Here is an 18,799-nt window from a genome sequence, read left to right as displayed (position 1 = left end):
GATGCTCCACATTAGTCTTCAAGGAATACCACCTCACACCCACTAGAATTAGTAGAATCAAAAAAAGGACAATTGAAAGGTGATGGCAAGATGTGGAGAAATTAGAACCCTCATACACTGGAGTGGGAATGTAAAATTGTTTAGCCACTTTGGACTACAATTTGGTAGTTCCTCAAAAAGTTAAACATATAGTTACCATATGATCCAGTAATTTCATTTCTAGGCATATGCCTGAGAATTAAAAACATGTCTACACAAAATCTTGTGTATAAATGAGGACTGGTTTGGGTTCAAGAACCCCCTTCTCTTGGTTACCCTAAAATTTAGTACCTTTGGTGCTCTTGAAGTTGTCAAGTTTATACTCCAGACCTTCTACAGCTGACACAGAATGGCTTCTAGGTAACCCCCGCTTTATTCTCTTTGAAGGAGAAATCATTTCCTGGTTGAAGAGATTTCTTCGAACTTTGGTCACTTCTAAAAGCATTTTTAAAAAGTCAAATATTATCATTAATAAATGCCATATCTGGGAGAAGAAAGATACCCAAAACAGAATTTGCTTGAGGAAACTATTCTACAGACTGATTGCTATATTCATATTTACTAACAGGATTTGTATTCAGCCTCAACTAGGAAAACTGTTCTTTTCAATTCCAGAGGTTTCATTCTTCTTCTTTTGTGTATTTTACTAATTTGCTGGGTTACAGTAGTCCCTCCTTATCTGTGGTTTCGCTTGCCACAGTTTCAGTTACCTGCAGTCAACCACAGTCTAAAAATATTAAATGGAAAAATTCCAAGAATAAACAATTTCTAAATTTTTAATCGTGTGCCTTTCTGAGTAGCGTGATGAAATCTTATACCGTCCTGCTCGGTACCACCCAAAGCATGAATCATCCCTCCGTCCAGTGTATACCACCTGTTCGTCACTTAGTAGGATTATCAGATCGGCTGTGACGGCAGTGCTGTGTTTAAGTAAACTTTCTTTTACTTAAAACACTTCTTGTGCCCCAAAGCACAAAAGTAGTGATGCTGGCAATTCAGATATGCTGAAGAGAAGTTGTAAAGTGCTTCCATTAAGTGAAAAGTTTCCTAAGGAAAAAACCGTATGCTGAGGTTGCTAAGACCTATGGTAGGAATGAATCATTTATCTGTGAAATTGTGAAGGAAAAATACGTGCTAGTTTTGCTGTCACACTTCAAAACTGCATAAATTATGGCAACAGTGCATGAGAAGTGCTTAGTTAAGATGGAAAAGGCCTTAAATTTGTACCAGATATTTTGAAAGCAAGAGACCACATTCACATAACTTTTATTATAGTATGTTATAACTGTTCTATTTTGTTAATTAGGTATTGTTAGTTCTTACTGTGCCTAATTTATAAATTAAACTTTATCATAGGTATGTATGTATAGGAAAAAACATAGTGTGTATTGGGTTTGGTACTATCTGCAGTTTCAGGCATCCACTAGGGGTCTTAAAACATAAACCCTGGGGATAACGGGGGAACTGCTGTATTTTAAATCCTCTTCCTAACTCCAGAGCAAGAGAGTTATAACCATCTAAACTCAAAGTTAGGAAAAATAGCTGAAGAGTCAAGAAATACTTGACAAAGCTAGCAGGACAGCCATCTTAAGCGTAAGCAAGATGGCCTAGAGGAGGCTACTCAAAAATTTACCAAAGGTTAAAAAATTCTTCTAAGAGCAAGTCACTTAAAAACCAAATAAATCAGGTTCCACAAACTGGGAGAAGCCCTTATGTTTATCCATCAACAATATAAACATTAACATTAAGGACACCAACAATGCACACCAAAGTTTTGAAAAATGTTTCTCTGTCTCCATTATAAAAGTCTCTGTTACCTGCCTTAGGTTGTCTATGAAACTGATTCATAACCTGACAGGCAAATTTGATTTGAAGTTTCTGAAAAGTTTAATATCTATAGAAAATTTCAAGGAATAATACAACAGAGTTGTCACTAAAATTCACCAACTGTCAAAATTTGTTTTCTCCCCAGACCTTGCTACATTTACACAACTGCCCACCCCTGAATGCTGCAGAGTAAGTTGTAGGCATCACAACTCTTCAGTTTCTTGTATTTCAGCATGTAATGCCTAAGAACAAGAGCATATTATGTAATCCATCTTCAAACTTCTCTCATCATCTCAGTAATATCCTTTATAGCTTCCCCCTAACCCCCTAAATCTAGATCCATGTAGGGATTATGTAGTGCATTAATGTCACACTCCTTTCATACAAAACAGTTCCTCTGCCTCTTTTCTTTTTTGGCTTTCATGTTAATGGTGTTTTTGAAAAATATTTCAGGCCAGCTATTTTGCAAAATGCAGTATTTTGAGATCATGCGAACATCTTACTCCTCTAGCACATGGTATTTGGACGTATTTCATTAACAATTATACAAAACTGTAACTTTTAACCACATGCAACTGCTTAAATACATGCAATCAAAATAAATTTGTCATTGTGTACAGCAAGAAAACAAGTATACCATGTACTGTGTCTTTTACTGGGAGTGGAGGCTGCTGAAGAGTAGGGTGAGAATTCTCCTGAAACACAAGAAAATCCAGTAAGGAAATTACTTAAAAAAAAAATTTTTTTTAAATGGCAGTACTGGGGACTGAACCCAGGACCTCGTGCATGCGAGGCAAACACTCTACCACTGAGCTATAACCTCCCTCTACCCCCAAAATTTAAACAGGCATTCATTTAAAATAAAAGAATAAAAATTCTACATGAGACACTTTGATCCTTGCAATTCCACTTGTAGGAATCTGTAACATAAATAGTTGTAAAATACACAAAAACAGGGCCTGGGAATATACTACACATAGGGTCATCAATGATTACCTCTGAAGAATGGATGCTGAAGAGGCACTAACATTTAACTTTATATAATTTCAATTTTTAAATGATGTTTATGTATACCTTTTATAACTAAAAAAAAAGAGGAAAACCCATATAAATTAATTAGAGGATGGCTATATCCTTAGGAATTCTCTGTATTAAACTGCTATTTTTTGCTATCATAGTAGAGGATTCAAGTGCCTAAACTCAAATGGCATCTTAACAACAGAATTGTTTTTAAAGATTTTTGTTGTTGTTTTTTTCAATTATGCCACAGTAATAATTGAAGAATGAACTGCCACATAGGAGCAGAAACTTAATAAATGGTATTCTTTGTTAGCCAAAATCAAATCCTGATCTCAGTAAATCTGATTTTAAAGAAGTAAACTTTTTTCGTGGCCAATCAGAAACAGAAGTTTTCAAAAAGAAGTGCTAGAAAGGGCTACAAATTGTGTAAATTCTAGTGAGAAAGGTGGTCTGACACCTTTTGGACTTCACACTCTTCAAACAAAATCTCCAAGGTACTTAAGATTTGTGTCTTATTCACTTCCATGTATTAAAATATAGTAAGAAAGTGACCACTAAATTCTTTAACAGAAATCCCACCTCCAGTTCTAAAGACAGCTATAAGTCTCCAGAAACAGAGCAAACCACTATTATAACGATTAATGCTTCTAGAGCTAGTTCTCAAAGAATTTTAACTCTTTCCATAATTCATGCAGTTTAAAAGTTTCAACACATTCTTTGTCTTTCTTCCTCCTTTAGTAAGACATTAATTCTACTTAATGTAGACTACAGCTGGATTGTTTTGCAACCAGGCAAGTCCTAACATCTACTGCCGCAGAAAAATAATTACCACCTGGCTTCATGAGAGTTTTTTTTTTTTAACTAGTTATTGAAGTAAAACGTATGTACTGAAAACTACTTTTTGGTACACAAAGTCCTATTGTGATTGTACATTATTTTTCAATGGCCTCTTTGCTTATGTTAGTTATTATTTCATGAGTTTTTTAAACTACCTTAAAGGTTTTGAATTAACTTATTGATTCCTGACTTTTTAAAAAATATTACTTCTGTCACATTTTTGTGTAAAATGATTAATCTTAACAAATTTTTATTTCTTTACTCCATACAGTTGTATATACATTCATAGAGATACCTAATTTTCTTTTTTTCTTTTTGTGGGGTTAAGAGATTTTTTTTTTCAATTGAAGTATAGTCAGTTGACAATGCTGTGTCTATTTCTGGTGTACAGCATAATAGTTCAATCATACATATACATACATATATTTGTTTTCATATTATTTTTCATCCTAATTTTATTTCTGTATCCTCCAATGTCTGCTTCTTAAAAGTAAAGACAATGTCTTTCATTATTTATTGTATGAACTCATGCACAAAGGAAGAACTCTGGTAGTACCATTTCTCATTTCCTGGAAATGACTCACGTTTTTTGTAGCTCTCTTGGACACTTTGGGAATTTCAATTTGTCGAAGATTTTGTGAAACCTCTGCAATACTTTTATGTCTTATTGCATTTTTCCTTTTAAAAATAGAAAGAAACAAGTCAATATACACTCGATACAGGTTACAAATAGATTAGAATGGAATTAAATTTTGAAACAAAACACTTAAATAAAAGTCAGTTATCATGAGGTGGGCCTGAACTAACAGCAAAACAAGCCAACTCTAGAATTTCTGAGAGTAACTACTATAGATTTATATTGTTATGAAACAATAAAGCATCATGGAAAATATAAAAAGCTGAAACTCTAAGCTTATCTCATGGAAGGCTCCTAGTCCTTGGAGACCCCACGTGGACTGTCAAGAAGGGCACTGTGGACTACACAATACATACTATATGTTCCCCAGATAATATAAAGAGTGCCAGATGCTCCTTGTTAGGAACTCCAATAACTGGCTTCTGTGATTCAGACAGAAGGGTAAATATTAGTTCAAAAAATTATAGACAAAGATAACTAGACTATGGCTTCAACATGCCCTATGTCAGAATTGTAACAGTGCAAGTAATTTAATTCCTTGGGCTCCTACCTTCTCTTCTTAGCTGATCTGGTACGAATCTCCTCCAGTTGGTCAGATTCAGTGCCACCCGATGCTGATCTATGAGCACTTGATGTAAGAGGCACAGAAAGGGGTGATTTGCTCTCCTGTGTCATGGCGTCATCACTGAAAAAATCTGTAGGAAGGACAGCAGCCAGCTTCTGAGGAATCGCAAACCCTAGGCTGTTGTAAAGATTTCCAAGTGTCTTTGGGATTGAGTCAATATACCTGTGGAACAGATTGGTTAAACATGGAACAGTCACCATTCCACCTCTCTACTCCCTTCCCATCCAACATGAGAAACAGTCCTAACAATTCCATAATTCTGAGGCAACACCCTATGTAGTTCTTGGTAAAATCATTTTAAATTTCCATTAGTAATCATCAAACTTACAATCCCAAAATTTCCTCCAGGAACTTTGCTAGGTATGCTGAGTCTTCAGTTAAATACACCATGCGCAGCAGATCTGTCACCTGAACAAGAATTTAGAAGATTACTACATGGCCTCTGCAGGGAAGCTGCAAGCATCTATAGCATATTCCTAGTGGCACTAAGCAGTATACTTGCCTCCTCCACTACTTGCTCCATATCATCTATGTTTTCATGTATTGAAGGGCACTGCAGACACATCTCCAAACGAAGAAATACCTGAAGCTGGCACCTTGAGAGAAAAAAATACTTGGTCATACCTACTTGCAGTGTTACCTAACTGAAATTAAAGTTTCTTCTTTATGCATAGATCTATTTGTAAATAACAATCAAAAAGGACAAAAGCCATTGCTTTCTCCAAATAATGATATTGTTATTAGGTAAACAGGTGACAAACTGCACATTAGAACTTCAGAAAGAATCAGCTACAAAAGCCTCTTTGAGCAATTGGCAATCTATTTTAAACTGATACAAACAAATTTTAGCTTTGTTTGGAGTAATGATTTTAAAAAAAGTAGTTACTTACTCTCTCACTTTGTCTTCCTTATTCAGTTTTCCTACATTCTGTCGAAGACTTTTGCTAGTTTTTAAGAGGCTGTTTTTCACTTGATGTAGGCAGTTCATCTGCAAATACAAAATTATTACACAGAATATTACGTTATTTATTATTTCTAATTTCTTCACAGCTAATGCTCTAAGAAGGGAATTACATCCCCCCTTTTTCCACTTGAATGAAAAACAGTGAAATATTCTTCTTATATCTTTAAAAAGAACATGTAAAACAAGTATCTGAGAGCAGTGGGCATGGATATAGCAAGCCTGTAAATTTCAACTTTCATAAAGTGGTGACTGAGAAGTCTAAGCAAAATGCATTCATATTTCAAAGAAATGTTCTAGGTGACTCTAAAGTGCAGTCAGGGTTAAGAAACACTGGCTTAATACATGCAGCTCAGACGAGGCTACAGCTTTCATCAGAAGAGAAGTATGTATAATTATCCCAACCTGGCCCGTTTCCTTGATTTCTGCCTTACCAGTTCACCATGTCCACCTTCCAAGGCCTGGCATTGTGCTCACCTCCCTCACTTATTATTTTTGAACCATGTACTCACTGCATAACAGACATTTTCCAAGACATATAAGCCAAACCCACCAACAAGCAGCAACCACTACATTTGTGACAAGTAACATCCAGACTCCCTTACTTCTAATTCCTTGGTGCCTTTGGATTTTAGGAATGCTTTAATGTTTGAGATCATGTTCTGAGCACATGAATACAACACAATTTCTCCTGTAGCCAAGGTCTTTTGGTAATTTTCATGTACGTAAGATAGTAGCTCCTCCTCAGTTTTAAAATCTGTGGGGAAAAAAGTCAAATTGATTATCAGATCCAGCTGAAGTCATTGCAGTTTTAGGCCAGTGATTATCAACTGGGAAGTTTTGCTGCCAAGGGGATTTTTGGCTACGCCTGAGTTGCCGTGACTGGTGGGGAGGGGAAGGGTACTATTGGCATCTAATAAGTGAAGGCCAGGGATACTGCTAAATACCAGAGAATTATCCAGTCTAAAATGTCAAAAGTGCCCAGGCTGGGAAAGTACAGAGATAGTGATTAATTTTAAGTTTTTGCAAATCAAGCATACATATTATAAATTTAAAGGTAGTTAAAAATGGAAAAGAAAGAAACTATACAACCTTCAAACCTAGCAAAAAAAGAAAAAGATGAATAAAGAAAATTTGATTAATCCCATAGCCTGCTAGAAAGGAAAAACAACAATAGAAAGCATAAAATAAGACACTAAAATACGCCCAAGCTTATCAGTATTCATAAATACTTATTTTACAAATACACTTGCTGCTTTAAGGGTAGAAACTGTCGGATTGGATTAAAAAAATTTATACTGTTTATAAAAGACATATCCAAAACACACAATAAAGAAACATTGGAAATAAAGGAATAAAAAAAGGTGCTGCGGCAAACACTAACAAAAAGAAAACTAGTATAACTATATCACTGCCAGGCCAAAACAAACCTTAAGGCGTAAAGTTATTAGGAATAAAGAAAAGGAATAATTACAAAAGACATAATCACAAGGAAGATATAAATAATTCTGAATTTGTATGGCCCTAACAAGAAAGCCTCAAAATATATGATGCAAAAATTGGCAGAATTACAAGGGAATTTAGACAAAACTACACAGTGGAAGACTATAATACAATCATCTCAGCTATAGATAAGAGGTAGGAAAAAATTAGTACGAATGTTGAATATTCAAACATTAATAAACTTGATGGGTATATATAGAACCAACTACCCAAGAATTAGAGAATACACATTATTTTCAAAGTACACACAGAATATTACCAAAACTTAACCACACTTTACGCCATAAGAGTTTCAGCAAATATTAGAGAGTCTATATTTTACAGAACACATTGTCTGCAGGTAGGCCAAAAATAGCTAATGACAAAAATAAAACACTCCTTTATATTATAGATGTCAGAAAATATTCAGAATTAAATATCAATGAAAACAGAATACAGCAAACTTATATAATGCAGCTAAATTTAGACTTAAAGGAAAATCTGTAGACTTAAATTATCTTTTTAAAGAAGAAAAATTAAAAACCAAAATAGCTAAGAGTTCAACATAAGAAATAACACAAAAGAATAAATCCAAAAAATAAAATAGGGAAAAAAAAAAGAGATAAACAAAAGATGATTCTTTGAAAAGCCAAATAAAAGAGAGAAATCTATAGCAAGACTAAGCAATTTTTAAAAAGAGATCAAAAGGTATAAACAATATTAGAAGTCAAAAAATAGAGGAGAAATTTGACATACTATTAAGAGGTAAGGTTAAGGTTCATTCTTTCCATGAATGTATCCAGTTGTTTCAGCACCATCTGTTGCAAAGATTACCCTTGTCCTATTGAATTATTGGAGCCACTGCTGTCAAAAATCAATTAACTACAATTGTGCAGGTCTATTTCTAAAGATAATCTAGTCCAGAAATTGTGCGAATACCACATCACCTTACATATTGTTAATTTTGCTCTCCCTTAAATGTATCATTCACATTCTTATATACCTTATTAGCTCAAAGATGTCTCACTTAAACTTATTATCATCTATGATCTAGCATTCCCAGGAAACAAATCTTTAAAGAGGCAGAAAACTTTTATTTCAGAATTAAAAAAAAAACCCTCAAAGATGTCACCTTTCAATTTTTGCCCCAAGTTCATAAGCTATTGTCACAATCATCCCACAGGACTGGCACTGCCAGTGTGAGCTAAGAATGTGTCCTAAAAATGAGAAACATACTGCAGTTCAATACATTTTTTTAAAAAGGAAGAAAAAAGAATAGGAAAATAAAAGCTACTGGAATAAATTCTTCTGCCCAACTTTGAATGACCTCGATAACCTAACCCTTGATTATTCATGAATCTTTTCTCTTTTATTCACAAATGTATAAAATTTCTTTAACCACTTGTCCTATGGCCAAGCCACAGTCCTCCTTCTTTGTGACTTTGCTTATACTAATCCCCCATCTAGCACACTCTTCTTGCCATCTGAACTCTGCTCATTCTTCAAAGTCTCACCTGAGCTCCAGTGGCTCCTTAGAAGCCTTCTCAGCCTCCTCCTGCCCAAAGCTGACTTTCCCTTTCTCCTAGTATGTTTCTCCTAATATGTCTTTACTTCCCAAATGAGCAAGTGTTTTCTGGTGTGTGTATCTGTATTACTGTTATTTGTGGCTGGATCATAAATCTCAAGGGAGGACATTATCTTATTATTTATTATCTTCCCTGTAACACACTTGTGGGCATGTAGTAGATATTGAATAAATGTTCATTAAGGAATATAATTAAAAATTATAAAAATACGAGGGTATTAAAAGTAAACATGGATTCAGACACCAAAATGTAATGAAACTGAGGAATACCTTTGGGTTTAGAACTCCTTTGTGTTCTCCCTCTGTTTTCCAATTTATCTGTTCTTCCACTGGCCATCTTTTGGATCCCTTTCTCCCCAGCTGTGTCTGGACTGCCATCTGGATGTAACTTCTGAGCCTTTACATTCAGTCTTGCAACATTCAGCATCTTTAAGGAACGGCACATGGTATTCATCTTCTGCCTCACTGGAGTACGAGGGACACCTCCTACCAAAACAATGTCATAGGAAGAAAAGTAAAATAACTTTTACTTCTGTGGAATCAAGAACTGTTTTAATTCAGATTAAATATCCTGTGTAAGAGTACTGAAATGAAGTATATCCCTTCAGAATGATCTGAATTAGGTAGCTCTTGCATCTCTTTCTACCTACAATACAGGGAGAAAGAGATCTCTGCTTTTAACAGAAGTTTAGGAAATAATCAATGTGATTAGATGATTTTTAGGTAAGGCAAATACCAAACAGACTTATTTTGGTGTTACCCAGTATTCAAGAGACTTGTAATAAAACTCTTTTGAAAGGCATTTAGCAGTCTGCATCCAGAGCTATCTTTTCCCATTTTTTGATATAGTAATTTATTCCTGGAAATTTATGCTAAGGAAATCACCCAAAGAATAAATCACATGCATGATGTACATTATAGTATTATTTATAATGATAAAAACTGAAAACAATCTAAATACTCAACAACATAAGAAATTTGTAAACAAGTTCATGCTGTATAGCATGGGGAGCTATATTCACTATCTTGTAGTAACTGATGGTGAAAAAGAATATGAAAACAAATATATGTATGTTCACATATGACTGAAGCATTATGCTGTACACCAGAAATTGACACACTGTAAACTGACTATACTTCAATAAAAATAAATATATTAAAAAAAGAAAAAAGAAATTTGTAAATTGTTAAGCAATGAGGTAGAATAGTGACTAAAAAGGCAAAGTAGCTGATGAACAAATATTTGTAAGCAGCATATAAAGATGTATTTAAATTAAGTTACAACTAAAAATGAAAATGATTTATTCAGAAGAGGTAAATTGTAGGTGGTTTTTAAAAATCACTATTATACTAATGTAATTATTTTCAAATTTGAAATATAAGAACGTGTCCTTTATTCATTTACCATTTCAACCTCATTTTAGGGAATGTCAATCTTTTAAAAACATACAGTGTCAAAAAGGACTGCAAGAAACAGCCTTTCTATATGCATACGTTTCTTTTTGCTGTCTTCCTGATTGGACACAGTGGATTCTTCACGAGACTTTCTCTGGTAGAACTCAGAGAGGCAACGTGTTAATTCACTTTCAGTTTTGGAAGACTCTTCCTTATTAGATGAGGCAGCCTGTAGTAACCTGTGAACAAGTCAAGATACCTAGTATAAAGCCAAAATTCTGATTCTCTAAAAAGCTTTAAAAACAAACAACAAAATTCATTATCCTTTTAAAAACTAATCAAAAGATGTCCCCACAAGAAGCCTTCAAAAATATTTTCACAGGAGGGAAAAATCTCCTTCTCACTTAAGATTTGAACAAACTCAGAGGCAGAAGCTACTTGTTCACCAAACCTTTAATCATTACATACAACAGTGATTTTTTTTAATAATAAGATTCTTCACATCCTAGGGTACATGTCTAATTATGGCAACTACTTCACTTCCGGATTTCCATAGTCAGTTATCATTCAGTGTCCATACATTAAAGTGCAAGATGATGCAAATACAGCATAGTAAGTATCACAATGATTCCGGAATAATTCTTTCACACTCTAGTAAACTAATTTGGCATTGATGAGAAGGGGAGGAAATGGGGCAGGGGAGATGATTAGTTATTAAATACTTCTCCACCTACAGCTAAATATGAGTCACTAAGGAAATTATGAAAATGGCACAGCTTTCAAAATATATTATTTGTATTTCACTATTTTATATTATCTGATATCATTTGATTTAAAAGTAGGAGAAAGTTATGGTGACATTAATTGAATTAGTTCATACATGCAGTTCATGAAGCAGATGAATTCTAAGTATATTAGTGTTTCCTTTAACAGTGAGGAAGTTTTGCCATTTTTTTTTCTATTAGTTTTTATTTCAAATTTACAAATCTTTCAAAGGTTACAGGTAAGTAGAGAAAGTTATTAGATAAGCATGTACCTTCCACCAAGATTAAATACTTGTTAATAATTTGCCATATGTTTCAGATCTTTTTCCGATAAAATAAAGCATCATAAACACAGAGAAAGCTTCACCCAATCTCTTCCCATTCCTTCCTCCCAGAGGTATTCCTAGATTTGTATGTCTGTTACTCAGAGGCATACACATGTAACAAAACCAATATAAATTGCCACTTCGTTGCAAATTTTATAAAAATGGTATCATACATCATCCTTTTGCAATTCTGTTTGTATTCAACATATTTTTCACATGCATATAAATAATTCTAGTTTATTCAGTGAGAGCTGATTTCAATAACCGATACCAAATAAAACATTTTACCAAAATGACTCCATCAAATTTGAACTGGCGCCACTCAGGTTAGAGCAAGGAAACCACTTCTCCAGAACAGCCGCACTCCAGGGAATGGAGCGGCGCAGCTCCTGCTGGGCCCATTCTGGAATAGGAGGAGCTACAGGAACAAAGGAGCAGAGATGGAAGAATTAAAAAGTCATTAGAACCAAAGCAGAGAACTCCAAGCACTTGTTCCTCCCTTGGACTGATGGCATTCTTCCAAAGGACAAAGTGGCATCATTAATGACCTTACTTCATCTGTACCACCAACTCCAATAGGCCCATGTTGTCTAAGAAAAATGCAACCCTGGAAGTGTATAAACACAAGCTTCCTCACTGTTCCTCCAACACACTAGACACACATCCTTCTCAGAGCCTTGCCATCTGCTATTGCCTATACCTGAAATGTTCTTATTTAGTTTACTGTCTTGTTTCCCTCGACTAGAAAGTAAGCTCCGTGAGAACACAGACCTTTGTCTGTTTTGTTCTATGATATATTCCAGTACCTGAAACAGTGCTGGACACACAACAGGCACTCAATAAATCTGTTGAGTAAGTGAGTGGAAGAAATATCAAACTGATTATCTCTATCTAGCATAAATAAGATTTTCATCATATTAGTAACAACACAATGAAGTGGTAGGTAGAATCATAATGGTTTTACACACTCTATTATTAAGTATATTCAAACCAGGTTTCATCTCATACCTTCAGTTTCAAACCAGTTTCACAGAGCCTTTGGCCTCCTCAGAAGTACCTCAGGATTTCTATAAATAATGGTGGTTTAAACTACCAGAAATATTGTAGCTTGCTTTTATTTGTTCTATAACAGGTATCAGGTTCTATTAAGAGCATATTGAAAAAATGCTATGATGCTGGAAAAGATGGTAAAACACTGCCCTAGAGTATGGTAGTTATTGGTTAAAAAGTTTACCAGATGTAGCAGAATCTTCAAGTGAATTGTGAATCTGATTCAATACACCATCCATAACCTCAGAAAAAAGGGAAGTTGAATCTTGGGGGCTCTCTGTCATGACTGTTTGGAGAAAATGTCTTTGAAATTCAGCCTCCTTGGTGTGGAACACAGTGAGAATTGTAGCACTGGTAGAGAAGGGGGAAATGACTCCAGTGACGGGGGGCCAGCCTTCACCAGGGTCCACACTGGCAACCTACACAAGAAGTTCTAATTAGTTGAGAACATGTTGACATGTCTAAAGAAGCATGTAGTTTACTAAAAGCCAGAATGATAGTTTCCTCTGGTGATGATTAATATAAAAGAGGAAACTGTGGAAAAGACAGGCTTGATGGGTATTAGCGCTAAATTGAACTTACTGATCATATAATCCTAAGCCTTCAGTTTACAAATATGAAAAACCTAAGGTTACCAGGAATATTTACTAAGCACTTATTATGTACTTATAACTCACTGAATCCTCACAACCACTGAGGTAAAAATTATTATTATCCCCATTTTATAGAGGAAGAATTGAGACTGAGGAGTAAGGTCATTCAGTTAATAAGAGGCAGAAGCCAAGTGTGTATGAATTAAAAATCCTGTACTGTAATTAAAAAAGGGGGGACAGTCAAAACAAAAACTCATGCTCGTAACTGTAAGGCGATTCTGCCACTTACAGGATTTATTCAGATCACACAGAGGGCAGCAGAGCTGAGACCAAATTCAGGTCACCTGACTCCCTGACCTCAGTGCACGGGTCCTGGGTTCAATCCAGTACCTCCTCTAAACATAAATAAATAAATAAACCTAGTTACCCACCCCTCCCCCAAAAGAAAGAACTCACTCATCACTTCACTGCCCTAATATTCCATTTGGCCCACTGCCTTTTCCCTATGTGAATATAATTTAACTTAATTAGGTTCAAGGTACATGCAATTTTATTAACTGTTTCTTCACTAATGAGCATTGTCATGATGCTAAAATATTTGCAAAAACATCATCTGTTTCACTGAGGCTGTATTATGTAGGGCAATCCTTGGCATTTCATAAATGCACGTATTTCACTTTACCAGTGTGTTATTAGACCAAAATAATCTACCACATGGAAGATACCTACCAGATGTAACTCTTCAGCAGTCAGCCTATTTACCAGCTGCTGAAATATCCTTTGAGTTGATTTATTCTCCTCCGGACTTTGTAGCATCCAGCTGTCAGTGCACAAAGTGCTGCTTTTTGGGAGAGACCACTGGGTTACTGTGCCTTTTAGAAAAATTCTGACTGGTTTCTGAAAATGTCTCTGATGCATGGCCAAGGGCTGTAGGGTAACTGTCCATGTTTCTTGAATCTCTTTCCCTGTTAAAAATAAAGAATATTGAAATTCTAATATAAGAAATAGTTCCTTCAGCAACTAGTGCTGGGAAAGCTGGACAGCCACATGTAAATCAATGAAGTTAGAATATTCCCTCACACCATACACAGAAATAAACTCAAAATGGCTTAAAGACTTAAACATAAGACATTATAAACCTCCTAGAAGAAAACATAGGCAAAACATTCTGACATAAATCTTAGCAATGTTCCCCTAGGGCAGTCTACCCAGGCAACAGAAACAAAAGCAAAAATAAGCAAATGGGACCTTATTAAACTTGTAAGCTTTTGCACAGCAGAGGAAACTAAAAACAAAAAGACAACCTACAGAACAGGTAAAAAAATATTTGGAAATGATGAGACTGACAAGGGCTTAGTTTCCAGAGTATACAAAACAGTGCATATAATTTAATAACAACAAAAAAACCCCAATCCAAAAATGGGCAGAAGATCTAAACAAGCAATTCTCCAATGAAGACAAATGGCCAGTAGGCACATGAAAAAATGCTCAGTATCGCTAATTATCAGAGAAATGCATATCAAAACTAAAAATTCAAAACTATTTGAGGTATCACCTCACACCAGTCAGAAGGGAGTCCACAAACAATAAATGCTGGAGAGAGTTTGCAAAAAGGGGAACCTTCCTGTGCTGCTGGTGGGAATGTAGTCTGGTGCAGCCACTGTGGAAAACAGTATGGTGAGTCCTTAAAAAACTAAAAATAGACTTGCCATGATCCAGTAATCCCACTTCTGGGCATATATCTAGAGGGAATTCTAATTTGAAGATACATGAACCCCGATGTTTACAGCAGCACTATTTACAATAGCTAAGACATGGAAACAACCTAAATGTCCATCAACAGATGACTGGATGAAAAGTATGGTACATATACAATGGACTACTACTCAGGCATAAAAAAGAATAAAACAATGCCATTTGCTGCAACATGAATGGACCTGGAGATGGTCATTCTAAGTAAGTCAGAAAGAGAAAGACAAATATCATATGATATCACTTATATGTGGACTCTAAAAAAACCAAACACAAATAAATGTATTTACAAAACAGAAACAGACTCACAGACATAGAAAACAAATTTATGATTACCAGAGGTGGAGGGAGGGATAAATCTGGAGTTTGAGATTTGCAGATACTAACTACGATATATAAATAAACAACAAGTTTATACTGTATAGCACAAGAAACTATATTCAATACCTTGTAGCACTATAATGAAAAAGAATATGAAAAGAAATATATGTATGTATATGTATGACTGAAACATTATGCTTTGTACCAGAAAGTGACACATTGTAACTTCAAAAAAAAAACCAAAAACAGTTCCTAAAAAGAGATTTAATAGTAAGAAGAAAAATATTAGATGTCAGTTGAAGCACTAGTATTGTCACTTAGTTCACACTTCAACCCTCATTCTACTGCCATGAAGTTCTCATAGTAAGTCCATTTAGTTCTATAGGAAAAGCTGTATAAGACTGGTATTATAAGGGCGTGACTTGATGTCAGAACTCAATAATTATGATAGAAGTAAGTGTTCAAGCAATACACACATGTTAAAAAACCCACTGTCTCTTAAATCTGTAACAGTGCATTGTATCTCATGAAGTTAAATTCTAAAGACCATATAAGACAAAATGCTTAAACAAAACTATTCTTGAAATTTCCTTAAATTGCCCATAATGTATAATAATAGTTTTATGTATATGTCACTATATAGTATTATTTGTATGAATCTATAACTCAGAAATTAGATTCACTATAGCAAATCATATGACAAAGCAAATTTATGAAGATTCCAATATGCTGGCTCTTCCTGGTAACAAGCACCATTTTCAGCTTCAATGGAGTAATTTATTTCTTCTGAGTCACTGATTTTAGATGGTCTTCAATTTATCAATCTCTTCTATTAGGCAGTGAAATCTTACCGCCCATTTGCTTGGGCACCTGAACAACATCATCCTTCTTTGCAAAAAAGTTGGGAAACTCTTTAAAATCATTCACTGGCCCTATTTACATGGACTTGCAGTTGTGCCAGAATTTAGTCCTTTCCTGCAGTATCTTTGATTTTGCTCAGACACCTTTTAATTACAAGCATTAACTGAATGCCTAGGCTGCTGGAAATCTTTCAGAAGTTAAAAGCATGGGCCTGCCTTGAAGAAATGAATGAAACCGAGACTAACCAAATGCCCCCCATAATATTTGCTTACCTTCAACAGGGAGAAATAACGTTCCTTCCATCCGTGGAAATGAGGCTTCATACTCAGGAGAATTATAGAGCAAACAGTTTAAAGTGGAATCAGTTGGCAGAGCTGAAATCCATGAAGAGAGGTGAGGTTCCCTTGACAGCTTTCTTTCATTACCAAGAAGTGTTTCCCCAACTTTGGTAAAATCCTGGCTGAAAGTTTCAAATGGCAAGACAGTACCTCCTACATGGTGGAGCAGTTCACATACTGTCCAGTAACCAAGGTGGTCTGGGGATTCCCACAGCTAAAATTAAAGTTACAAAGAAACTTGGGTTATTGTAAGTTAGGCATTATTAAATAAAGCTAAGGGAAATCAGGAGAAAGTAAAGTTGATAGATACATATATTAAAGGATCAAATTACACAATTAATGTATTTGTTGAACCAAACACAAGTTATGGCCAGCATCCCATTACTGTACAGCCCCCGAATATAACTACTATATAATACGCCTCCAAGAAAGCATCTATTTAGTGAAAATAGCACTTCGATTTTCTGCCAAGGAACAGAAGTGATGCAAATCACTAGGGATAAATCATAAAATGTTAGTCTTGTCTGGCCTCTTACCAATTTTTATTAATTGAAAAGTCCGAAGGACCAATTAACTAGCAAGACGTAGTCCCTGTCTTCTAGGATCTTAAAGTCAAGGGTGGAGTAAAACAGCAATAAAATGAAATATTTAACTTAGAATCACAATATACCATGAAAATATTCAGTGAAGGTACTATGGGAAGATGAAGGAGCACCTACCCTAGAATACATCTATCATGCTGGTTTGCCTACTACACAGGTGAGTGAACAACTGTAAACCTTAAATTGCTATGTGAATGTGAAAAATTAGAACTAGAAGTGTCTTCTAGGTCATCTCCAAACTTTCCATTGTATTAAAATTCAAAGAGGGGCATAAGAGTGCCAAAGTTCACAGCAAGGCAATGATAATTATCTAGTCCAAGAACCTAGAAGTCTCTTGGACAATGCTTTCAAATGAGGGCCGTGGCCCTCTGATGGACTTGGATGGACTCTGTATCAATTGAGTGGTTTAAGATCAGTGTTAAAGAAAAAACAAAAAATATCAGAGCACAATATAAAGTGTCACATGTAGTGAAGATAAGCAATGTACTGCAGAACTTTTGCTTCAATTATGTATATCAGTTTGGAAAATACTGTGATAAGATTAATCAGTATTTGCTGTTACCACTTATGTGTCCACACCTGTGCTTACTGCTGTGTGGGAGAATGGTAAGCTAATTCAGATATCACAGAACCCAATTAGGATTTTCTTCCAAAGGGAAGCAAAAAATTTGTTGAAATTGTTCCAGCCAGAGGTCCAGCCAGGAAAAAAAAAAGGTGCTTAGCAAATAAAACATAAAACTTTAAAATGAGCTGAAAAGGTAATTAGCTTTGATTAAAAAATAATATATGAATATTATTTAAAAACCCACAATCAGTATATAGAGTATAGCTGTATTTTTCATCTTTATGCATATTATGGGGTAAGTAACAGAGAAGTCCTAGTGGTAGTTTCAAATCTGGGGATTTATAAATGTCCACAAGATTATAAACTCCAAGAGAGCAGGGACCACACCCGTCTGGTTCACTAATGGTGCACTCAGCACCCAGCACACCTAGCAGTTTATTCAACAGCAGATATGTGCTGATTAAGTCAAAAGCATAAAGTTGACAATGTGACAGGGGTCTCCTCTGCTCCTCTCTATCCTGTATCTTTGCAAGAGCTCTACGTGCTTGGATCCCTCCTCCCCCAGTCTGTTTCCCTCAGTTCTACTTCCCAGACGGTGAGCTCTGAAAGGCTGGCCCTGGATTATCTCTTCTTCCCTTCTCTCCACCCTCATAAGGAGCGTTCCCCAAGGGCAGAGCCCAAGTCTCCCTTTTGCCTCCAGTGTGGCTAGGCAGAGGCTTTTGAATAGGAAAAGACAGATGTTCACCAGGAAAAAAAATTCCTGAAAAGCCTAAGATTGTCTGATGGGCTTTTTCTTATGGGAAGCAACATACCAGATATGAGAAGACACATCTCCTCAGATGATGGAATGTGAAACCAGGAAGGAATCTTTAAAAAGATCCTGTCAACCTACTGATTTTAATATCATTCCGAAAAGAGAGAAAAAGAATCTCCAGGCCCTATTTGCTAAGACTTATTGCTAGCCAGTATTTGATATAACCTAACTCCAGAATAGTCTCTGAGGTGACTGAACATCATTTATCCCAAATTAAGCACATAAGTGTTGTGTGTTATGTCCAACAATTGACTTGCTGCCTTAACAAGCTTTAAGTTTTAGGATTCTGTGTTCTCCATCAATGTTTACCATTCCCTTAACCACTTCTGTCTTATTTTGTATTTGGTACACCTTTCTCAGGCTTTGTCTGTGAAAGTAATTTGGAAAATTCAACACACTATATAG

At 35.4% G+C, this 18,799-nt stretch overlaps 1 protein-coding gene and 1 non-coding gene across 2 annotated transcripts in view; both read right to left on the bottom strand.

Moving 5' to 3' along the window:
- TICRR (TOPBP1 interacting checkpoint and replication regulator) overlaps positions 1-18,799 on the bottom strand; it is a 36,112-nt gene that overhangs the window by 15,200 nt on the left and 2,113 nt on the right. Inside the window, exons 2-15 of the mRNA XM_031440556.2 lie at positions 16,348-16,627; positions 13,871-14,106; positions 12,733-12,967; positions 11,787-11,916; positions 10,508-10,647; positions 9,284-9,499; positions 6,552-6,703; positions 5,876-5,973; positions 5,488-5,581; positions 5,314-5,393; positions 4,911-5,147; positions 4,308-4,401; positions 2,504-2,561; positions 331-474 (exon numbers count right to left, since the gene is read on the bottom strand). Of these exons, the coding sequence (XP_031296416.1) occupies positions 331-474; positions 2,504-2,561; positions 4,308-4,401; positions 4,911-5,147; positions 5,314-5,393; positions 5,488-5,581; positions 5,876-5,973; positions 6,552-6,703; positions 9,284-9,499; positions 10,508-10,647; positions 11,787-11,916; positions 12,733-12,967; positions 13,871-14,106; positions 16,348-16,627 (2,194 nt within the window). The remainder of the gene's footprint in view (positions 1-330; positions 475-2,503; positions 2,562-4,307; positions 4,402-4,910; positions 5,148-5,313; positions 5,394-5,487; positions 5,582-5,875; positions 5,974-6,551; positions 6,704-9,283; positions 9,500-10,507; positions 10,648-11,786; positions 11,917-12,732; positions 12,968-13,870; positions 14,107-16,347; positions 16,628-18,799) is intronic.
- Positions 2,618-2,690, bottom strand: TRNAA-CGC (transfer RNA alanine (anticodon CGC)). Its single transcript has one exon. It is a non-coding gene; the product is annotated as a tRNA-Ala (tRNA).

This window comes from Camelus dromedarius, chromosome 29 (assembly GCF_036321535.1).
Source record: "Camelus dromedarius isolate mCamDro1 chromosome 29, mCamDro1.pat, whole genome shotgun sequence".
NCBI classification, from domain to species: domain Eukaryota; kingdom Metazoa; phylum Chordata; class Mammalia; order Artiodactyla; family Camelidae; genus Camelus; species Camelus dromedarius.
This window is presented reverse-complemented; position numbering and strand designations above follow the sequence as displayed.